This window comes from Monodon monoceros, unplaced genomic scaffold (genome assembly GCF_005190385.1).
Source record: "Monodon monoceros isolate NGI ecotype Baffin Bay Population unplaced genomic scaffold, NGI_Narwhal_1 Super_Scaffold_21, whole genome shotgun sequence".
NCBI classification, from domain to species: Eukaryota; Metazoa; Chordata; class Mammalia; order Artiodactyla; family Monodontidae; genus Monodon; species Monodon monoceros.
The window spans coordinates 149,414,899-149,439,007 of NW_021703778.1; the positions used below are offsets into that span (position 1 = coordinate 149,414,899).

Consider the following 24,109-nt stretch of genomic DNA (forward strand, 5'->3'; position numbering starts at 1 on the left):
CACAGACCTCGGGCCTGTCACCTGGGGTTGGAGCCACAGATGCTGTTTGAGGCAGTGGGTGTTTCACCTCCTCCTGTTCCCCCCGCCCACTCCCCTGTATTCCACCAAACCTAGCTGGAAGCCGGTTGGCAAGGGAGCCTGGGGAATGTAGTTTCTTATGAGATTAAGGGGGTGGGATGGATGTCAGAGCAAGTGGAGTGGGTGACGGAGCAACTATGTTCTGTAAGACATTGCCGTCAGCAGTTTTAGATCAGGATCTCTGTCGGTCTGCACTTCAGGCTGGAAATACAGATTCTGGATTTATCAGCAAGGAGACTCATGGGAGCTGAATCTGGGGCAGTAGCTGAGATGACTTAGAAAAGCTATATAGAGTAAAAATAAAAGGAGGGGGCAAAGAAAGAGCTGTGAGGAGCATCATGCCCAGGAGGATGAGTTCCGGAGGGAACTAAGAAGGCATGGTCAGAGGGGTTAGAGGAGAGCCAGGACTGAGCAGCTACATCCAATGAGAACAAGGTAGAGAAGAGAGCACTGTCAGTTATCTAGCATCCCAACTGATACAACCGCTAGTCTGCGCGATGAGCCACCTGAAAACGCAGTGGCTTAGAACATCAGTCGTGTATTTTGCTCGTGACTCTGCAACCTGGGCAGGGCGTGGCAGAGAGACTCGTCTCTGTTTCATGTGGCGCCAGCTGGGGCGGCTTAACTGCAACAGGAGGACCCACTCCCACGGCTGGCCAGTTGGTTCTGGCTGTTGGCTGGGAGCTCAGCCGGGGCTGTGGGTCAGGGCCTTAGACCCTCACCAAGGCCTCTCCAAGGCTGGTTGGGCTTCCTCACAGCATGGTGGCTGGGTTCTAAGAGGCAGTGTCCCAAGAGAATAAGGCTGAAAGCACATCATAGTTTTATGACCTAGCCGTGGCAGTCACGCAGTTTACTTCTTCCTTACTTTATTGGTAAGAGCAAGAGTCACAGAGTCCCCCTTGGTTTAAGAGGCAGGGAAATAGACTCTACCTCCTGATGGGCGAGTGGCACGGTTCCAGAAGAGCATTAGAGCGGGAGGTACTGTTGCAGCCATTTTGGAAAATATAATCTGTCAGAATTACTGCATGTTGTCAAATGCAACATAAATTTGTGAAGCTCTGGAAAGAGTATTTTGGATTTGGCGACTTAGAGTTCTTGGGAAGAGCAGGGAGAGTGGGGTGAGTGGGGTGGAAGAGAATTGAGGCCTCAGGGAGCAGAGACGGTTAATGTAGACTACTCTTTTCATGTTTAGCCATGGATGGTGGGGGAGGGTGAGCATAGTGGTTAGAGCAGAGCACAGGCTTAGCGGCGGGGACCTGGGGCAGGCTGTAGCTGATGGGGAAGGGGCAGCGGAGCCGGGGACTTGGAGATTTAGGAGAGGAAGTAACTGATAGATCTGGTTTAGGAGGAGCCTGGAGGGATTGGGCTCCAAGGACACAGGTGGAAACATTAGGCTTTGGCAGCCTTTGTTTGAGGCTAGAGGAAGGTAGTAAGGCTGGGTACAGATGAGTGAGTGGGGCAGAGGGGGAAGGTGGGGAAAGTGGACAGCTGAGCCATACCAGCCTGATAGCCTCTATTTTTTCTCTGAAGTAGGAGGTAAGACCATCTGCTGAGAAAGAGGGGGTAGGAGGTGGCATGGAGGCTTGAGCGGGGAAATGAAGGTTTGGAATATTGCTGGGTGCAGTGGAAAAGGGAGCTGACCGGGACTCGGGAGCGGGGTTGCCGAGTGGCATTGGGCAGCCACCTGGAAACCTTAGTTTTCTGAAGCATCAGTCAGTAGCTATGGAACAGCCATAGATGCAAGTTCACTGTGAGTCTCAGAGGATCCCTGGGTGTCCTGGGACCCAGCAGCCATGCCTGCATTAGCTGGGAACCTGTCTCTGCCCGGTGGTGCCAGCAGACCCACTGGGGCTGGGAGGACAGCTGACATCTTTTCTTTGCTGAGAGCCTCACTGCTCCCTAAGTAATGGTGGCCGTAAGGTCAATATCAATAATAGTAGAAATAAAAATTTGGCGTCTTCCGGCCTGGGACAAGCATCAGATGCTTTTCTTGGAAGTTACCAGCCCTGTGACTCTGTGCAGAGCACAGAGTGGCTCCTTCGCGGTGGCTGGGGCTGGGATCGCGAGGCAGATCAGAGACCTGCGCTCACAGCCTTCAGGAGAGAAGCTGGAAATGAGGCCTGAGGTCACCACCTCCACGGACCGTCAGCATTAGCAGCAGCACAGAGTGGTACTGCCTTGTCGCTGGGCTTGGCCTCTGGTGGAAAAAAGTCCTATCTGGTCACCCTTTCTGCTTTACAACTAAGAGGTGCCAACTGGAAAGCTCATTTTGTTTTATATTTGAAATGAGTATTACTATTTTTTTCTAAGTCCAGACCTAAATGGTGCCTTGATTTTAGGAATGACACATGCTCCAGTGTGCTTGGTAGGAAAAAAATGATTTCTAGGAGGCATTAGGGCTATCGTACCCACCAGAAACCTAGAGACAGAGGGGAGGCAAAGCTACTTTCCTGAAGAGCCTTCTGGTGTTTCTTTTCATGCCAATTCCAGGTATTATGTGTCCTCATGCTTCTCTCCCACTGCCCACTATTGTCTCTCTCTCATCTCCAACCCTGTGATTGATCACAGCCTGGTCTTGAGAGGAAGAAAACCCGATTAAAGTAGTTCATACTAAGGAGAGAGTGGCTAATAGGCTTAACCTCTGGATATTTGCAGTTTAAGAAGTGGGCTTGTAAATCCAAACACATATCTGCTGTAAGGATAGAGGTTTGCAGAAATGAGACTTTTGAGAATAAGGAGGTGGGGGCTACTAGCTATATCAGTTAGTATGCTTTTAACTGCGTGTATCAGGACATCCAACTAAAAGTGGTATAAATAATAGTAACCTATATTATCTTACATTACAAGACATCTGGAAGTAGGGTCAGCTGTTTCAAGGTTGACTAATGCATCACTTCTTTGTGGTTTTTAAGGACCCAGGTTCTTTATGTCTTCCACTCTGCCAGCTCAGCTTCCTGGCTTGTCCTTCTAAGGTAGTGCCCCTCATAGCTGCAAAACAGCTGCGGGGTTCCTGCTATTACAAGTAGATGACATCCAGATGCCAGAGAGGGCCTGTTTCTTCCCTCATATTAAAAAGTAGCCCCTTAATAGAATTCATTTCAGTTTTCATTGGCCAGAAGCAGGCCCACATCCCCAAGACTGAATCAGTCTTGGCAAGAGGATTGGGACCACTTTGATTGGCTTAGACCAATCATGGTTTGCCTTCTCAGGCTAAGGCCTGCCTTCCTTGAAGGACAAGAAAGATGCAGAAAATTGAGGTTCTGTTAGCCAGGAAGTTGGCACCCAATAGCATGTGCCACCCTGGTGTTTTGTGTCTCCTCCTCTTGGGGAAGGGGATGGTCTCGGTGATAGCTGTTGACCAGCGCTAGAGAAACAGAGACTGACTCTCAGTAAATGGTGATGAACTTGATGGTGTCGGTGACTTTGCACAAAAGAGAAAGGCACAGCCAAGGGTGTTTTCAGCTTTGTCATTATCACCTGATATTGTCCCTTTAAGTTGGGGCAACTCTACTTCTAGATGCATGGCCAGTGACTCTTATTGATTTGAGTGGCTGTCCAGAGCCAGACTAATTGGGCCCAGAGATTGGAACAGTGATTCAGCAGCAAGGGGAGAACTGACAAGGCAGAGTCTGTCAGCTGGCGGGCTGGCTTTGCAGCAGCTCTTGCCTGCCCATGATAGCAGGGAGCTTAGCAGGCCGGGTCTCACTGCCACGCTCACCATTTGAGAACAGGGTAGGACTCAGTTGATGCATGAGGCAGTAATAAGACCATCATTCCCAGGTCCCAATAGCACTATCCTGTATCACTCCCTGTTATCCCTTAAGCTTCTGAAATTGATGATGAACACCCCTGTGCTCTATCACCCCCTAAAGAATCTAACTCATGGCCAGGCTCCCTGCCCTTCATGTACCACCTGTCCCCAAGGTGCTCTGCAGCATTAGGGTAGAACTCTCTGATCTGAGCACCAGAATCCCATCCACCCACCATTTGATGTCATCCAGCCCATACCAAGGGTCTCTAAAAGTAAAGACCTGTGACAGTTATGTTTTTGATTTTTTTTGAACAACATTTTCAATGCATGCTGTCTATCATCTTGTTTCTTTTCTGAATGTGTTGATTGAACAGTGGGTGGCTAGGTAATGTTTGTGTTGGCACAGAATCCAACAACTGATTTTATTTTTTTTAAATACATTTTTAAAAGCCCCAGAGATGTAGACCATCCCATGGAAACTTCTCTTCACCCTGTAATTCTGCTTTCTAAAAAGTATGCACTTTAATAACTTATCAGAACAAAGATTAACCCCATGAATGGTAAGCTATTTGCATCACTCTGAACTGATTTTTGATCCTTGTCGAACATCCATTTTTACCAGTTCAGATCCGTGTAGGCGTTCTATTTAGTGTCCTGTTTTTCCATAGAACATTATTTCTTTTATAATATATAATAACTTGATAGCAGTAACTCGAATTTCAGTTGCATTTTACAGTTTACAAAGCTCTTTTTATGCCTTATCTCAAGCTTCCTGTTGTATTGTCCTGTACTGTATTGCCTGAGACAGGGCTGCATAAAGAAGTGAAAAAAAAAAACAAAAAACCAACACGTGGGTCCAAGTCCCGCATTTGAAATTAAAAGCTATGTGACCTTGAGAAATGCTTTAACCTCTTGGATCTGATTCCCTTCTCTGTGAAATGGACAAGAAGAGGAAGAAATGAGAGCATGTATATAAAGTGCCTCATAGCGCACTGCCTATGCCTGGATAATGATAATTCCCCCTTTTTTTTTTTTTGCTATTATAAATAGCAGTCACTAGTTTTCAAACTTTTATGTGACTCTCAATTTTTCTATTACATTTCTGTGTGGCTCATAATTTATTTTTCCTACTGTGAGCCAATAGCCCTATAGGAGAATGATTTCATTATTCTACCTTGAAGGAAGTATTAATTGTTGAATATACCTTGATTGATTAACAAGACTCCAAATCAAGTAGAATATTCTCAGTCATCATAAAACCGTGGTTCCCCAGAGTTCAGAGGTAGTCCTTTCTCCACCAAAATCTTAGAGGCATAAAAACTTAATGCATTTGGGTCATGCACATGTGAACATATAATTATTTCTGGGGAGAGGGCAAACCCTTTGGAATGTTCATTTATTCATTCACTCATTCATTCATGTGCATATTCAGTAAACATCCGCTGGTTATTGAGTACGTGCTGGGCACTGGTGGAAAACTGGCTGCTGGAAGAATTTTATGGAGAAGATAAATTTGGGAGAAAAATCAAAAAGTCAAATTGATAACAACACCTGTTTTATTTTCGTTGATTGCATGTGTTGTCAAAAAAGAAAAACTTGAATCTACTTAGGGCAGGCTGTTGAGAACGGAATTGAATAAAAACAGAAGGTGAAACTGAGGAGTTTTATTTTATTTTCCCAAGCCAAGAACAGTCTAAAGTGACAGCAGCCCAAACCATTTTAGACTTGGACCAGACAAGTTTTAACCTGACCCCTCTCCCCACCCACTGTGAAGTTCAAGGGGTTGATAACCCCCCTGAATTATGTACAAAATTATGGGAGTATTTACATTTTCTGGGCTTCATAGCTGGCATCAAAATTTCAAATTGGTGACTTCCTATAAAGGGGATGGTGTCCTATAAATCTAAGAACCCCTGACTTCCATTCAAACAGACCCTCTCATTTTAAAGGAACCAAGGAAGTGACATGCCAACCACCACAGAATGCTTTTGAGACCAGTTTTATGAGTAGTGCAACGTTTTTTGGGTTATGAATTAGTTTACTAATTAGTTATTAGCAGTTAATATCAATCAATACAATCTTTAGCTGCTTTTATGATTCATGACATTAAGTATTAATAATAATCAATAGTACTAGTAATGACTAATCACATAATTGATTAGTAACAGAAGAGTCTTTAAAGTGCCTTTCAGTGCTGTTTGGATATTAATGATAATTAATGATAATTAAAAATTTCACAAATAGCAGTGACCATACAAATGATGAGGAGTTATTGTGTGGCCAGAAGCCTCATCTCCTGGTATAGGCTCTACTGGGCTACATGTGGGTCTCTGTGTATACCTTGGTCCAAAGTCATTACCAAGAAGGTAATCAGTACATTTTGATTGAACAAATGAGTGAGACTCATTGTGGCTCCTTCCTTGTCCCTCCTGGGTGAGAAGCTCTGGAATCTAGGCTGGAGCAAAACACCCAAAAGGGTTCTTGCTTGAACTCAGAGCCCAGAGATTGGAATTCAGGTGCCTCGGATGACAGGTGTGCCCTTAGCCTGGGCTGGGCAGGTGCTTCTGTTTCCTGTGCACCAGCTCTGCCTCCCCTTCGGTGACAGCTGAGGGCCATCTGAGGGCACGATGATGAGACAGGATGCCCGGCTCTGACACATGCGGCCTGGGCCTCACTGTTGCCACCTCTTCCTTCTTGTTTCGTGTGACGGAAACAGAAACAAAACATAAACTAAATCGATTATCATAAGGTCACAGGTCTAGCCCCTGAAAGACTAGACAAGACTTAAAGGAAATTAGACTGCAGCCGAATGTAATTAAAAAGGGTTTGAGAGAAACTGAGTATAATAACCCTGTGTGATGATTCTTTTAGAGTGGCGTCGGGTACATTGCCTCGGACATAGGATTTAAAAACAAAGCTGTAGAATGCCTTGTAGTTAACGGCCCTACTTTAGATTTACTTCTTTGTGCTGCATGTGCCTAATTACAGTGTTGGACATCATATCATAGACCAGGGCAAGCAGAAGCACGAGACAAGCCTCATAGCTGGGGCTCGGTAAGGCCTTCTGGATAGACTGGGTGGTGTCTTGGTCAGCTCAGGCTGCCATAACAAAATACCATAGACTGGGAGGCTTAAATGACAGACACTTATTTCTCACAGTTCTAGAGGCTGGGAAGTCTAAGATCAAGGTGCCAGCTGATTCGGTTCCTGGTAGGAGCCTCTTCCTGGCTTGTAGACAGATGGCTGCCTTCTCCCTGTGTCCTCACCTGGCGAAGAAGCGGAGAGCCCTGGTCTCTCTTTCTCTTCTTATAAGGACACTAATCTTGTCACAGGGGCCCTACTTTCATGAGCTCATCTAGACCCAATTACTTCCCAAAGGCCCCACCTCCAAACACCATCACCCTGAGGTTAGGGCTTAACATATGAATTTGGGGGCTACATAAGCATTAAGTCCGTAACAGATGGGGAAGGTCTCTTGGTACCAATAGGCCCATGGTTCTTTAGTTCTCTTTCCTTGTCCTTCTGCTCTAGCCAGGGCTAGAGATGGGGATTCTCAGAGGACTATACCAAGAATTACTGGGAGGATCTATCAGTGGTTCTCCCCAGGCCCGACTTTGAACACCAACAGGAGGGCTTATAGAAGAACAGGAGAGGTGCCTTCTGTGTCCCTCCCTCTCTCCACCCCCCAGCCCCGCCCCACCCCCCAATGCTGGAACATCCCCCATGTCCCTGGCATCACCCTTGCTTACCCACTACGGTGCTATAGTCTGTGAACTTGTGAGACCATCTCAAATCCAGAGCTCCAGTGGTGGGGTAGCCTCGGAACTGAGTCCCTGTCCACGGAGGGGCCGTGATGTGCTCTGCAGATGTCCCTGGGCTCTTGTTCTCTGCCAGTGATGTTTGTTTCACGTAATTAAACTGACAGCTGAAATGCCAGGTAAGTCTTCTGAAACGTCCACTGTGGGCCCAGATCTCCCAAAATCCAAGCTTTTTACCCAAGTGGTCAAATCCCTTATCTCTTACTCCTCTTGTCTTAGCCAACCTTGGTTTCTTATTCCAATTTGATGTTTTATCATGAAATATTTTAGATGTATTCAATACAAAAAGCATAGAAAATAATATAAATGCTCAGGTACCAACCACTCAGCCTAAGAAATAAACAAAATGTAGCTGCTGCCCCCTCCCAGCCCTTTATAAACAGGACCACGAAGCACAAATCTGGGAGAAGCAAAGGCAGCAATTCAGCAACGTGCTTAAGAACAAGGGTTTTGGGGCCGGGTAGACCCAAGGGGAATTCTGGCTCGGCTTCCTTGCTGGGCAAATCCAGGAAAATCACATAACCTCTCGGAGCCTCAACTTTCTTAACCTGTAAAATGAAGATGATAAGGGTGTGTACCTCCCGGAGACACTGTGAAGAAGAAATGGAGGAATAAGGCAGGTAATAGTGCTTACCCAGTGCTGGGCGAGTGGGCAGCGCTCAGTAAATGGTGGCGGTGGTTTCTGCTCGCGGCTGCTGGGCTTTCATAATCTTGGATTTGGACTACAGAGGTGGGCCCCAGGGGAGCCGTTTGCCCACCCACCCTTACTCCAGGGGCGGCCTGGGGACTTGTCAACGCCCAGACCCAGGCAGGAGGACAGAGCATGTACCTCCCTTGGTGGGGGCCGTGGACAGACTGATGGGGTGCTTGATGGGTTTTAGGTGCTCGTCCTGGCCGTGAAGCAGCTATTTCCGGAGTTTGAGTTCATGTGGTTGGTGGATGAAGCCAAGAAGAACCTGCCTTTGGAGCTGGATTTCCTCAACGAGGGGAGGAACGCCGAGAAAGTGGCCCAAATGCTCAAGCACTTTGACTTCCTAAAGGTAGGAGGTCAGGGCCATGGGGCCCTGCTGGTCGGGCGGAAGAGGGCAGGGGAAAACTGGTCCCAGCCCTGAGCATCCCCCCTTGCAAGACATGAGCGGGGACATCTCCTTCCTGAGTCTTCCTTCTGAGGGTGACTGATTTGTCCCTGGTGATGCACATTAAAGCCCTTGAAGGCAAAGTTATCGATACAGATTATCAAAGGGGATTGCTGACTTTCTGAACAAATACTTTTTTATTGAATGACCTGCAGTTGCAAGACCTTGAACACTCCTGAGGGCCTGTAAGCCATGGTTTCCACCTCCATGAACCATGGAATGATGACATTGATGAAGGTGATGGTGATAGCTAACGCTAGTATACTCTGGCACTGTTCCTAAAGCTTTACCTATATTACATCAGCTCATTGAGTACGCAGGTCTGTATCACACAACACATGTGTCCTAGAAATCTCCACAGTATGCAAAATCGCACGACAGAAACCACAAGGTTTATGGGCAAAATAGGGTTAGGCTTACCACATTCAAAAATGTCACCAGTGACCCAGAAAGTAAAAGCGGATAGGAACCTAATGAAATGGTAGCATAGTTTTACACATGGTAAGTGGCTAAGAAATACATTAAGACCACAGTACACACGCCACTTTACTTGACATGGGCTTGCGGAAGTGGGCATCAGAAGAGGGGCTGCTTAGGGGTTACTGTGAAGAGGTGGAAGGAGGGTCATCTGAAATTGGACAGCTGTTGTGACGCCAGTTATGGGTGAGTGTAACCCATAACACACGTGGTGATGTTTGAGGTGTGTCTGCTCTGTGTATTCCTGTGTGGATCAGCTGGATACAGTTTTCTGCGTTTCCGAGTATTTCTCGCAGATGGTACTGCACATAAGTGAATGTAAAATTTGTGTTATGATCAAATTGTTCCCTAATTTATCAGTCACATTGGAACAGATTTGTGTTTTCAAGTATTTACTAGAACTGCTGGTGTGATAGGAGACACTGTGGGAAACAACATCAAATGACACAGAGTCCCAGCTCAGTGAGAGGTCCTGCTCTAAGGATTCAGAAGGGACTTCTGTGGGGAGCAGGGCAGGGAAGGCTCCAATGAGGAGTTGGCCTTGGAGTTGGTCTTTGAGGACTGTCCTGATGTTCCCCACAGGGCCCGTGGAGGTCAGAGTGAGAGAGATGCATGCCCACACCACTGCTCTTCCAACACATTTTGTCCATGGTGGGGCTTGGATTCATTTTCCGGGGGTACCGCTTCATCACAGCAGTGCAGGGGTTGGGTCCCTCTGGCAGTCTGCATGGAGAGATTGACTTTCAACTCTTGGAAGAGATCAACCCTTTGCTCTTAACTGGGGAGGCCTGGAGAATGTGGGAGGGGGAGGCACAGGGCTCCAGGTACTAGTTCTGGAGCAAACAGTCAAGTGGGGCTCTTCCTGGGGTGGGTGTCTCAGCATGTGGACTGGAAGGTCTCTTGCTCTGGACTAAGGTATCCACGTGGCTTCTGAAGACATCCTGAGAAACAGAGACTGTGCTTATACTGTACTTCTGCTATCCGGATTGATTAATAGAGATGGGGAGACTGAGGGTGCATCTACCCTAGCTGCCTGAGAGTCCTAGAGCTTGGTTCACGGGAGGAAGACCTACAACTGTGATGAGCAGTGTGGCGTCTTGATACGCTGGTTTGGTGGAAGGTGTAGCCACTGGCAAAGTTCAGCTTTTTGAGTGAGTCGGGGGTCAGGTCTGTCCAGATGCCCCCAGCGTGCTTGACTGGCTTTGCCTTAAACAGCCCTACGAGGCAAATGCCATTATTCGTACAGACCCTCTTGCTTGGGCAAATCCAGATGATCTGGTAACATTGCCCCAGCCTTGAGCTTCAAACCACCAATTCACTGAAATCTTGGCTTTCTAATGCAAGTAATAATATTAACTAATTAGAATAATGCTGTGGGGTCTGAATTATGCTTCCACTTACGTATTCCTTTTCTTTCAGTCCATTATTCCACATTTATGGAGCATTTCCTGAGCCTCTTGCTGTGCTAGGATCTGGAGGGTACCTAGATGAGTAAGAGATGGTTGGCTCCTGCCTGGGAAGACGTCCCATCTAGTGGGGGACAAACACACAGCATGTTGTTATAGTACGGGTTGGTTAGCACTATGCCAGAGACTGGTCTATGTTTCTGTGGATGCCCAAGAGGAAGTACTTAATTCCACCTAGGTAAGGAGCTCAGAGGGGGCTTCCAAGACGTGTTGATTATACAGAGGGATAGGCAATGTTTACTGAATGTTTCTTCTGCGGTACTGAACACTATGACGATACTAGGACACTGAATCCTTCCAACAGCCATCATCCCATTTTACAGATGGTAGTCTTAGAGGAGAGGAGTTAGGGTACAAACGGGATTTTCTGACTTCAACTCTGAGGCTTGTCTAAGGACATTCTGTTGCCTTTTAGCCGGCAGGGGTGGTCCTCCGCGCCAAACAACCGTCTTCTCCACTGTTCCCATGGAAACAGCAAAATCGTCCCCTGGCTGGGGCCAGCTAGCATCTGTCAGACCAAGACATGTAATAATAATAATAATAACACAAATTTTTGAAACGAGGATGCCAAATGGGTAAATAATTAGTGTAATGATTTGACCTGCTGCTTCTAAAACCCGCACACCATTCCTGAGACAATGGTAGAATTAAGGCTCCTGAGTAATTAATTTTCTCTAAACACATAACAAGTGGGAAGCAAATTTTGCGTTGCGAACCCCGTTCAGCTCTTAAAACAGGAGATGGATTGCTTTTGTACACTGGCACCCCATCACAACATCTGTGCGTAATTAAGCCTTAGCAAAGAGTTTACCTCTCAGTGTGCGAGGCCTCTTGCAGTGGGGTTTAATGACCTCAGCCCTATGCTATACATCTCCGAGCCTCAGACAAGCACTGAATGCAAACGTGGTGTCGGGGAGACGGGGAGAAGGTGATGGGGCAGCCAGGCCGAACGGTCAGACCAGGGCATTTGTAGATATGGTATCAGAGTGTGTGTATGCTGTGGGGAGGGGACAGGACAAGCAGTGAGGTTTGTGACTGACCTTGGGGACAACTGGGACAAGATAGAGGGAGAAGCCTTATAACCACAGGGTTTGGGACTGGAAGGGATGAGAGTGTGTCTCTATATGTGGAGGTGGGGCTTGGTGGGGAGTTGTCTCTTGAGCAGGGCCCACTCCAGGGTTTTTTAGTGCTAGGTAAGGGGCCTGGGACTCTGCAGAAGCTGTGGGCAAGCCCTGAGGAGATGAGCATGCTTTTGGTGAAACACCATAACTTCCTAAGACTCTCAAAGATCAGGAAGCACTGATGTGTAATAATTAGTTAATAGTTTTTACATGCCTATGCTGTGTTAGACACTTTTAAAGTGCTTTATGTATATTTACTCTTTAATCGTTATACAACCCCACAAGGGAAATGCCATTATTAGCTCCATGTCAGCAGCAGGGAAGCTGAGGCCCAGAGAGATGAAGCCACTTGCCCAGGTTTACACAGTTTCCTGGTAAGGGACAGAGGCAGCCTGGCCCCAAGCCTGCATGTTAAACCTTGAGCTCTTCTCCCTCTGTAATAACTTATGGGCAGATCTGAGTTATGCTGAACTGTCTGTTGCATTAGCTCTCAGCCCTGGTTGTGTTTCAGAACCAGTGAAATTTTACGTGGCTGTCATATAGCAGCTGCCGTGTTGAGCACCAGGACTTCACACATGCTAGTAGGAAGTAAGGAGCGTCGCTTTCCTTGTAACTGTCGTCACCCTTTTACAGTGAGGGAACTGGCACTCAGAGAGGTTATAAAACTTACCCAAGTCACACAGCTCAGAGGTGGCAGAGCAGGGGCTCCAGCCTGACAGTCTGACTTCAGGTCTATGCTCTGCTCCACTGGGCTCGGCTAATGGGACGACTGTGGCCCTGGATGACGGGGGGCTGGCCCGGACAAGCCAGGTGTGCTGACCAAGCACAGGAACAAAGAGGAAGCACAGGGTCAAGGCCAGTTAATGAGGCTGAGGCCAGGGTTTGGGACTGGAACTTTCCATAACCTGTGCCCTTCTTCCGGGGGTCAGGATTGGCTCTGGTATGGGGGCGGGCAGAGCCTACAGGAGTGGGGCCTCTGCTCTGTGGTGAGAAGTTTAGATGCCAGACCCAGAGGTCCTGATGGCCTATGTGGGGTGAGCAGGCACCCTGGCCAGGAGCCTCTTGGGGTTTATTTTTGTTTGGGCAGGGGACAGGGTGGTTCTTATTGCCTCTTTAAAAATTTTCTGTTTTGGGCTTCCCTGGTGGTGCAGTGGTTGAGAGTACGCCTGCCGATGCAGGGGACACGGCTTCGTGCCCTGGTCCGGGAAGATCCCACATGCCACGGAGCGGCTGGGCCCGTGAGCCATGGCCGCTGAGCTTGCACGTCCGGAGCCTGTGCTCCGCAACGGGAGAGGCCACGACAGTAAGAGGCCCGCGTACCGCAAAAAAAAAAAAAAAACCTTCTCTTTCATTTTCCATTCCTTGATGGAAGAAGCTGAGGAAGGAATGGTGGTGAAACATTGCTGTTGGGGTGAAGTAAATTTCACCTTATAGCCCCGGAGCCTCCTGCTCACGTGATGATTTAGGGACGAGTCACTTGACCTTGTGTCCCCTGTCAAGCCAAGTTTCTCCTAATTGAGCAGGAGGCACGTTTGCATCTTGCAGGCATTTCCCTGTTACATCCATCGAAGGGCAACTGCCGCCCTCCCTGAGCTCCCAGGACAAACCCTTCTGCCTCCCATTGTTTTGCTGTCTCTGCTGTTTCAGAGCTAAGCCGCTGAGGCAGGCGCACATTCCGCTGGGAGACTGGGTTGGTTGCACTTGGAGGGAGACTGGGGGGAAAGGTGGAAGCGAGGGAACCCAGTACACCGGTGACCCTGACAAACAGGCCCAGGGAGTCTCCAGCTTTTGGGTTTTCTCTCTGGTCTGTGGCTCTTTCTTGGCTGTTTTCCCTGTTGCCCCAGGCAGGCACGGAGGGGAGGGGCCTGGCCTCCAGTTTCCAGAGCCCCAGGCACCCACGGCCAAGCTTGGGTCCCATACAATGCAGGGGAAGGACTTAACCCCCAAATATGTCCCTTTCCTTTGGAAGCCACCACCAACAGCAGCAAACTTGCCACTTAAAGAGATTTTTTTGAAGAATGCCAAGCGAGACTGAATTTTAAGTTCAAAGTAACGTAGGGTCACAGGTTTCTCTAATGGCCTAGATTTTCAAATGGCAAGAATTGCAGGAAAGGAGCAAACCAAAATGACACCTGATTTCAGTAGGAACTTTTGTTCCAGGGAGTCCAGGGTGTTCACTTGTACGTACGGCACTTTTTGTCCCCAGAGCTCCTTATTGAGATGGAGAAGGAACAATCTCCTTTCTAATGAGGGAAACTGAGGCATGGAGGAGTTAAGTGTCCGGACTCAGACACAACAGTTGTTAGCAGAACCAGGAACAAGAAAGGTTTCTTGGCTTGAGGGATGCTATCTTACTGCTAGGTGAGCTTTGAGGGTTGGGATGAGGGAAGTCCTTATTCCCCAAAACACTTGAATTAGGTGCCCTTGCTTCGTCGTTTGTAAGTGGCATAAACCCATTAAGTTGTTGGGGAATCATGGCATGTTGAAATCCTGGTCATTCCTCCCTCCTGGCCATGGTGGGACTCATAGGTGTCACTCACTCACATGGCAGCCCAGCAGTCCTTGGTGCAGCCCAATCTCTTGGCTACTCCTGGGGAAATCTTCTCTTTTTGGCTGTTGGGTGTCCTTAGAGTCAGAGTGGGTCAGAGAGCATATCAGTTAGGAATGCATTTGTCTGTAAGTAACTGACAGCCCCATTCAGAGTGTCTTAAACAAAAAGGATGTATTTTCCTCACATAGCAAGAAGGCTTGTAGCAGTTGACTGTTGATATTGTCTCAGTGGTTTGACAGTATCAGAGCTGGCATCTCTGTGATTTTCTTAGACTTTTCCTCATGGTTATAAGGTAGCTGCTGCAGCTGCAGGTATCACATTCACTCTCAAGGTAAGAAGAGAAGGGTAAGAAGAGTTGCAGTATTTACAAACATCCCTTTTTATTAAGAAAATAAAAACCTTCCTACACCCCCTAACAGACCTCCACTTATGTCTCATAAGCCAGAACTGTGTCACATGGCCATAATTATTGCAGGGCAGGCAGGGAAAGTATTTCGTTTCCCCTGTCTCGGGGAAAGAGGAGGATTGGGAATAGGTGTTGGGTTAGGCTTCAGCACTGCCTACCACAGGAGGCTTTAGGAAACGGGCATGAGAAAACTCATGACTTCGTGACTGAAAAATTTATCACTCAGCAAAAATTCATTCATTCAATCATTCATACATATAATAACACCCATTGCACAGGTGAAGAAACTGAGGCAGAGGGTTTATATTCACATGAGGAGCCTGAAATAAGCGTGGTGTGAGAGAGAAATTGCTTCTAACACCAACTCTGGCTCAGATATGAGAGGTTCCATGCATTTTCCCCTAAGTCCCAGTTTTAGTGTGGGCTCTTCATTGTGTCTGGAAGGCACTGAGGAGGGTGGGAAGCCCTTCTCTGGTCCCCAAGCAGGAGGGGTCACTAAAGGAGGCCTTGCGCCTCGCTGGTGGAGGCGGAACAGCCTACCCTTCTCTCTTGGCCTGCCTCCCGCTTTCCCCACCAATCCCTGCTGGGGGGCCTTCCCTTCTGTTCCTGGGAGGAGCGTGTGCTGATGTCTGGCTCACGTGCCTGTCTGCGGCCCCCTTGCCCGCAGCTTCCAGCCTCCTGCCTCCTTCTGACCTGCCCTTTCCTATTCCAGGTCCCCAAGATCTACTGGGAGCTGTCCACCAAGCGGGTCCTTCTGATGGAGTTTGTGGACGGCGGGCAGGTCAACGACAGAGACTACATGGAGAGGAACAAGATTGACGTCAATGAGGTAAGGTCAAGGGCGCTTGGCTGCTGGCGCGGGACGGGGCAGGGCTGCCTAGCAAGGGCAGGTGTGTCTGGGTGAGGTCTCACGGTCTTGAAGTGGGGCCTGTTGTCTGAAGAATTATAACATCTCTGAGCACAAAGCAGCCTTACAGGTCCTCTATGGCAGCTCTCTGCCCATCTCCTAGAACTGGGGTTGGCAGCAGGCAGTGGGGTGGGGCACGTGCTGAGCCCCACCTGACCCCCCCGCCCCCAGCAGCGCCTGCCTGGACAGGGGATTACCATCTGTCTTCTTGTGCCATCTGAGCCCCACAGTGCAGAGAAACTGAAGAACAATGGTGCAAATCCATGGGACTTAATCCTCTGCCCCTTGGGCCCTGGACACACCTCCTCCCTCTTCCTGCCCTCCCCAGATCTCCAGGTATCAGCCCAAAAGGGCATGGCAGTAGCCAGCTAGTGGCCTGGAGCGAACAACAGAGGGGCTTCTGTCTCCTGCCTGCCACCTGATTGGCCTCAGGGAAAGCTGACCGGTGGGCTGGGGCCTGTACCCCATTTTCTTCTTCTTGGTCACCATGGGGTCCCACAGGTAGGGATGAGGTCGTCTTTTTTCCACCAGCATTCATCATTTTTTAGTCCCTACTGTGTGCTAGGTGTGAGGGTTCAGAGAGGAACTAGACACAATTCCCTTTGTCAGGGAGTTCCCAGCCTAGCACTGGAGTCAGACACACAACTCTATCCTTGTAGCCATCTCTCAGGCAACGCAAAGAGGGGTGAGCCAGTCCCCAGGGAGCCACAAAGAAGAAGTGCTCACCTCTGCCCCAGGCTGGCTTCCCCAGCAGGATGAGCGGGAATTTGCCAGGGATGTGTGTGTGTGTGTGTGTGTGTGTGTGTGTGTGTGTGTGTGTGTGTGTGTGTGTCGGGGTGGAGGAGTTGGGGGCGCAGAGGTGGTACTGCAAGGAAGGGTTAAGGAGTGGTGAGGTTTTGCAGGGCTGCAGGCAGATGGTGAAGGCCTGGGGCATGACCCCGAGGTACTGGGGAGTCACTGAAGGGTGAGTAGTGCAGTGACATGACCCCTCTGGCTGGTGGGAGGAAGGAAGGAAAGGGACCAGACCCAGTAGAAGCGATTGCTCTTGGCTACTCCCTCTCAGGCAGCACACGACGATGAGCCTGTGGTCCCAGTGGTGGCCCAGAGGAAAAAGCCATACTTTGGCTCAGCAGACGAGCCAGTGGGAACTGCAGGAGGTGTGCAGATGGTGAGCCCAGGCCTTGGGTGCCTGTGTGGCCTCTGCGATGCGGACGATGACAGCCTTCTAAAAACGTTGGGAGGACCTCCAGAGTTAGTGCACAGCGGTGCTTAGAACAGTGCCTGGTGTATGCTGAGCGCTTCAAAATGGCAGCAGGACTGCTGTTTCCACTCTTTTCTTTGGGCTCTGGCCCTTGCTTCCTCCTCCTTTATCTCCTTTTACGGTGAACGTTTGCTGGATGCCTGCCTCCCTGTGCCAGGCCGTTTTCCCCATGATAAACTCAGGAGGGAGGTCTTATTGCCTCCATTTTGCAGATGAGGAATCAGAGATTCAGAGAAGGAAGGTAACTTGCCCAAGGTCACACAGCTAGTAGAGCTAGGATTGACACCCAAGTCTCTCTGACTCCAGTACTCCTCTTAGTTCATAAAAGGAGGGCCTGCATCAGAGGGTATGGAGCTGCTGCCAGGAGCATGTTTAGCCACAGCTGGCCTTGAGTCCTGGGGACAGCTGTTGTCCCCTGACTTAGGGAACAGTGCTCCCAGAACCCTTCACGGGCCTCTGGATGGGTGGGGAGTCTGGGTGGGCCTCTCTACTCCCTGCCCTGCTTCATCCAGGGCAGCTCTGCCATCACCTGAGTTGCCTATTGGGCTTTTTTGGAAGAGATCTGCTGCTTGGGGGCTGGGGGCAGGGGGAGGATGAGAAAACTACTGTTCCAATTCAGGGGAAGCTCAGAGAGATAGCAAATGTCTTTCCCGAGGTCACCTGGCAGTAGCACAACTTGGGGCTTCTGACTCTGCTTCCCTCACTGTTGGCTAGAGGGTGTCTGGGCAGAGCTTCCTGCAGAGGAGGGAGTGGTAAGACCTGCTTGCCCATCTCTTCCTCTGTTGGTTGGGGTGGGGGTATGTCCCCACATCTAACCAGGGATCCTTTGTCCTTTTTCCACCAGGACTCTTGAGTACAGAGTCTTTGGTGCCAGTGAGGAGGGGAAGGGAAGGGAGGGGAGGTCACCTCTTGTTTATTCTGAGCAGTCTTAAAGGGGAGCAGGGTCTCTCTGCCTGCTGATCAGGAAAGACTCCAGGGGCCTCAGGTTACTGGCGTTTAGTTACTGCCAGCTGCGGTGGGCTTTTCATGCCAGCAGCACCCCTAAATCCATTAATCTCTTCTGATCCAGTGAACCCAGGGCTGTAATGGCGTTTAATCAGGCAGCTTTGATTTTCAAAGACAAATGCAGACAAAGATGTGCTCTGGTGTAGTTGCTTGCTCTTGGCTGAGTGAGGTACCTGGGAGGAGGTTGGAGGTGGCTGGTGGGAGCTGGGTCTAGGTGATGCCCTCTGAGGGCCTGGGTTCATCTGCTCCTGCTTCCAACCCTCTTGAATCAGCTTTGCAGATAAGGCCAGTGCTCTGTGCAGAGCAGACCCTTGGTGGACATCCTATGAATTAGCGAACAAATTAAGCCAGTCTCATGCCCTGGATTGGCCTCTATGAGACAGGGCTGGGGAAGAGTGTTGGTTTTTGTTTCTGTGGACATACAGAGTCGGGCAGGCTGATATCAGAGTAGTTTGGGAAAAACAATAGCAAAAATTATTATAAGCAACTTATATGTACCAAGCATGTGACAAATATAATCTCTACTCCTTACAGATGTCCTCCAAGGATATATTGTTAACCCCAATTATAGATGAGAAAGGTGAAGCTCAGAGAGGTTAAACAATTTGCCCAACATCACACCGCTAGCAGGGGCAGAGTCAGGAGTCAAACCCAGGTCTGCATGACTTCAAAGTCCTTGCACCTCCACCTTCTCTGTCTCCCTCCCAAGGATATGCCTGGGGCTGCAGTGGATCCTGGGGCCACCTGGTTGACAGCCACACCAGTAACTCCTCGAAGAAGGAGTTGGAATACTGACAGAAGTTTTGCCCAGCTCCCAGGGCACCATCTAAATGCAGCCCTTCACTCTCTAGCTTACATCAAGTTCATGTTACAGACGTTCCATTTTCTAGAGATGTTGTGAGTGCTAGATGTGTCCTCCTAGCCCAGCTCCTGGCGTGTGGCTAGAACTCTGAACTGGTAGCTAGTTGATGGTTGTTGCTATTTTCATTATTATTATCATCACTGGGCCCTGCCCTTTCCTCCGTTACCTCCTTTGACCATTAACATTTACTGACTACCGGACTCTGGGTGCCAGGCCCGATCTGCATTACAAACTTAGGAGGGAGGTCTTGTCTCCATTTTGCAGATGAAAAATCAGAGACTCAGAGAGGGAAGGTAACTTACTTGAGGTCCCAGATCTTCATGGTACACCTCAGTGAGTTTTCATATGGATATACCATGTACTCACCAGCCAGATAAAGGGACAAACCATTTCTAGCCCCCTGGCAGGCCCCCTCCTGCCCGCTCCCGGTTGATACCCTCACCCCCACCAGAACTCCCACTATTCTGACTTCTGTCGCCATAGATCACCTTCTCCCTTACTGAATTTCATGTCAATGGCATCATACCATATAGTAATTTAGGCCTGGCATCTTTGTCCTCAATTGGCTGTGGGTCTTTTCTGGAAGCTCTGTTCTCTTCCATTGGTCTGTTGGTCTGTCCTTGCAATAATAACCATACTGTCTTAATTCCTTATTTCCTTAATCCCCTGCCCCTGGCTTCTAGGGTTTGCATGACCTGGGAGCCTCTTTGGTAGTGTTCTGAGATGATGTCATTAAATACTTCCACAGGAACCTCAGGCTGGGCAGTGGGCGCTGGGACACGTGCTCTCCTGTGCCGTTGCTGACCATTGGTGATGTTGGGAGACTAGGGACAGGCCCTACTGTGCAGAAATTAACCTATTATGGCTCTTACCAACCAACCTCAAAGCCACAGGCCTCATGGAAGACTAGTGGGGTGTGTGTGTGTGTGTGTGTGTGTGTGTGTGTGTGTGTGTGTGTAGCATGAAAGACTCCACGTGACTGAAAGTTTCTAAAAAAATTCTGAGAGTCTAAAACCTGTCTAGGACTGTGGGACTGAGTGGGCCTGTCCCTGGAGTGATTCTCCCTCCTGAGGACAGCCTGGCTGTTGTGAGTGTTGCTTGGGGAGGGAAATACAGGGGACAGATAGGAGTGACAAGGGGCAAAGATCTCACCCCAAATCCTGGGGGAAAGGATAGTTAGTGGCATCTTGGCTGCTACAAGTTGTTGACTCAGCTGGAAGATGGGGCTCAGCAGGAAGTGGCTCTAGAAGGAATTGTTCTCAAGGGTGGGGAGGGCTCTAGACCCCTCCAAACACTTGTTAGTCATCCCCATTCCACTTTGAAGAGGCCTCCTCACCCTGCAGCGTCTCAGCACAGTTGGGCTAGTATGTGAGGACCTGAAGACCAGTCCAAGTGGCCAGTTCCCCAGTGACTCAGGTAGGGAAACACCAGTTTAGGAGACAAGAGACCTGGGTTCAAGCTCCATCTCTGCCAGTGGCCTGCTGTGTGACCTTGGACACGTCACTCCCCTCCCCTGGGCCTCAATTTTATTACTGAAGGCGTTGGGTTAGCAGGACTCTAAGGGTCTGTCCTGCTTGGATACTTTACAGAACAGCGACTCTTGGCTTGCTTGGAGATAAGACTTGAATGCAGATTCCTGGGCCCCACCCCAAACTTACTTATCAGAATCTGGGGTGGGAAGGGTTGCAAGAATCTGCATTTTAACAAACTCTCCAGGTGGTTCAGGCACTCACTGGAGTTCAGGAACCACCTGCCACAAGACCAGGGGTTCCCTGGCTGCCCCAGGTGAGCCCGCAAGCCTCACCTCCACTGTTTTGCGTGTCCAGGCCCTGCCTAGGTGTGTTGTCTGGCCAGGGAGCGTGGAGCCTGGGGAGCCAGCAGCCTGCAGGGGCCCTCGTTTGTCTGTGCTCTGAGCCCAGAAGCAGCATATTATTGAGGGCCTGACCCGGTGATCATATTTGCCAGTCACTTTAAGAGCTGGTGACAGTGACTGTCATTGATTTCATTAAGAATAAAGGTCGTGCAGGAGCACGCTTTCCTGGGCTGAATGGAGCCTCCTTAAGCCACAGGACGACTATTGATTGCAGGACCTTTATCGAAGGTTAATTGGATTTCAGTGAGTGTGTGTTTAAGACCCCACATGGGCTGAGGCCCAATTGAATTTGTGTGAAATTAGCTGGGAGAAAGGTGACAAAGTCAGGAGCTGGGGTTGGGTGAGACAGGGACTGGAGGCCTGGTGGGCAACGTCCGCAGTCTGTGAAGGACGGGTTGGGTGCAGGGATGGCGGGCTCGCAAGAGACGCCAGCCTGTCTATCCCGGGGGCCCGGGAGTCTGCTGGGGGAAGAAGGCCGGGTGCTCCGCAGTGGTCATTATGTGGACTTTGACCGGGTCCTCTGTCCCCATGATGGCCCTCTGGTCTGTGGTGTGGCTTGTAGAGCCTGTCTTCTTACTACTCCAGAGAGTAAATCTTGTCTTCCATAAGGATCTGAAGGGGATCTGGAGGTTTAGCTCTTCCTTTGGACTCCCAACCCATGTATCAGAGGTGCCAGGGCCCGAGTTGCTGGCCTCTCTAGGCTCCGAGACAGCAGACTTCAAGTTCCCCCACTGTCAGCTTAGGGTGCCCTGTCGTCTAGCCTGCTGAGCCACTTTTCAGTAGCTGTCTGCTCCCCTCTGGCAAACACAGCCTGGCTAATCTCTTTGTGTGCTGTTTTTGGCCATTCTACTCTCTGTTGCAGTGGGGTCTCGGCCTTATCTGTTGCTTTTAGAGTCATTTTAGTGGGGCTGGTGAGGGAATGCAGTCAGTGCCTGGGTTCCATCTGCTGTGTGTAGCCAGCCGCCCTTGCCATGTTTCTTCTTTCCAGTCGTTTTTCTATTCTGTGTCACTGGAGAAGCAGTGAAAGCATCTCAAAAGCGTCTTTCAGCAGACGTTTCTTGAGCACCTACTAGGTGCAGGCCCCTCATGTCAGTGCCATAGGAGAGGTGTGGACAGAGCGTGGGACAAGTGGGCTGGTCAGGCGTCACTGAGGCTGCGTGTATGATGGGAGGGGCAGAGGGTTCAAAGTCGGGCCACCTGGGGTTGTGTGTAGCTCTGCCATTTATTGGCCAGGTACCCTTGGGTAAGCTACTTAAACTCCGAGTCTGAGTTTCCTCATCTGTACAGTTGGAGTGATAACAATACTTCCTTCACAGGGTCGTTGTGTGGCTTTGCAGGCTGTGAAGTTCTGTTAAAAACAAAAAAAGTCATTTATAATTCATGAGGTTATTAGTCACAGAGGCATGTCTTGCTCCACGGAATCTCCAAGAATCTTCTTGCTCCTCTCCTGTCCACCTCCCTCTGTTGTCCATGAGTATGTAGACTCAGGGGTGATCAGTGGTCATTGACTGAGCAAATGGGGACCCCCTTTCCTATCTCTAAAAGCCATGCTGCCCACGTGTTTCCTCTTGTCTCCCGACACCAGCGTGGATTGTGCAGGACATTTGCTTTGTGCTCAGCACCTCCACCACTTGGCGGGTCACTCTGGTTCGGTGGTGGAAGGTGCTCAGAAGACTAGGGAAGAGAAGCCAGAGAGGCACAGAGACCCCCGGTTACTGAAATCACGAGAATGAAAACACCTCCTCCCATCGTCCACCCTCCGTAACTTCTCACACCAGATCTTGAGAAGCTTGGGGATGTTGGAGGGGTCCAGGTGCACAGATGGGTTCCTGGAGACTTATTTCTCCAGCAGCAGGTGTGTCAGGAGTGGGGAACAGCGTCACTTTGGAGTTGGCCTTCCTGGCTTCTGCTGCTGGCTCTGCTGCTTGCGAGCTGTGCCGCCTTGGTGGAGCTCATCACCCTTGGGAAGGCCCAGGTTCCTGCTGTAAAGTGGATACAAGAGAGTATCAGGGACTTCCCTGGTGGTCCAGTGGTTAAGATTCCACGCTTCCACTGCAGGGGGCACGGGTTGGATCCCTGGTTGGGAAACTAAGATCCCGCATGCTGTGTGGTGTGGCCAAAAAAAAAAAAAAAGTATTGGATTGTTTGATGATTGAAACATGAAGCAGCTGGTGCAGTGCCCACAGGCCATGCTCTCAACACAGGCTGTTTTGCTGGAATTCTAACCCCCAACCCCCTCTGTGGTGCTGGCAGTAAGATTTTAGCCAGAAGAAGGGGGAAATGTAGGGAAGAAACCCTTTGCTCATTTCCTTTATCCTGACCCAGGTAAGGTGGGCGGATGTGGACGTATTTCTTTGGAGCGAGTTACTGCCCTAGGCAGGGATGTCAGAGGTCATCATGTGTGTCTTCCAGTAGTTGTGGCCCCTGGGATCCACTCCTCGCCACTCTGGTAGCCGTGACCCTTTGAGCCTCACTGGCCAGGAGACCTGAGGAGCCCTCATTGGCCTGTGGATACCCCAGGCCCTGGCTCTCAGGTGCTGTCCCGGTTCAAGCGAATCTAGAGAAGCTTTCACCAAGCTCCTAGAGGCTCCGAGATTAGAGAAACTCTCCCAGGTTCCTGTAATTAACCCGGCTCCTCTTCTTTCTTCCTCATTACTGCTCCCAACACCATGTGTGGCTGAAGAAGTTCCCCACTGCCTTCACACTCAGGGACTTCATCTCAGTGTTTGCTGGTTCGAGACTGACCTGCTCCGTGAATGGGCAGCAGCGAGGGACCTGAGGCTATACATCCCAGGGGTGGTTTCTGGGGGTGGGGTGGGCTGGAGAGTAAAACGCTCTAGGCAGTGGTCTGGTCCGGTCCTTGGGGCTGTGGTTCTGCCTCTAGAAGCCTGGGCGGACACCAGGGGAGGGGCAAAGAGAGCTTGAATTATTAACCTCCTTATACTTAATATCGGGCTACTTGTGTGATTATTAATATCCTGCAACACCATCCCCCTGTTTCTTTCAGAGATCTTGACCTTGCTTCCTTGACACCCCCCAAGAACATAAATAGACTTTCCCTTGGGGGTGGGAATAAATCCATCCATGCAATTATAGAATAATTAAAGTACTTTCAGCCAATTCAAGTTTTGAGAAAAATCCAAAAATAACTCTTTGGTTTAAATATTATTTACTAAATTAATTCATTACTCAGACTTTTTATAGATTCCTGGGTTTTCCCCTGCCTACTGTTAGAACATAAAGGCATTGCGTAATTATGGAAATCACTTACGTGAGTGGCACATTCTTTTTACATGGAACAATTAAAGACTTGTCACTGATTTTTTTTTTTTTTTCTGAAAAGAGCTGTAGTATGGCTTTAGTTAACAGTGTATTTTTGGTTAGACAAACAGCTCTG

At 49.4% G+C, this 24,109-nt stretch overlaps 1 protein-coding gene across 10 annotated transcripts in view; it reads left to right on the forward strand.

Annotated features, from left to right (window-relative positions):
* The window catches only part of ADCK1 (aarF domain containing kinase 1), a 116,923-nt gene that overhangs the window by 73,021 nt on the left and 19,793 nt on the right, over positions 1–24,109 (forward strand). For all 10 annotated transcript variants that reach the window (XM_029237473.1, XM_029237476.1, XM_029237472.1 and 7 more), the window contains 2 exons: positions 8,529–8,687; positions 15,517–15,633. In XM_029237473.1, coding sequence (XP_029093306.1) covers positions 8,529–8,687; positions 15,517–15,633 — 276 coding nt within the window. The remainder of the gene's footprint in view (positions 1–8,528; positions 8,688–15,516; positions 15,634–24,109) is intronic.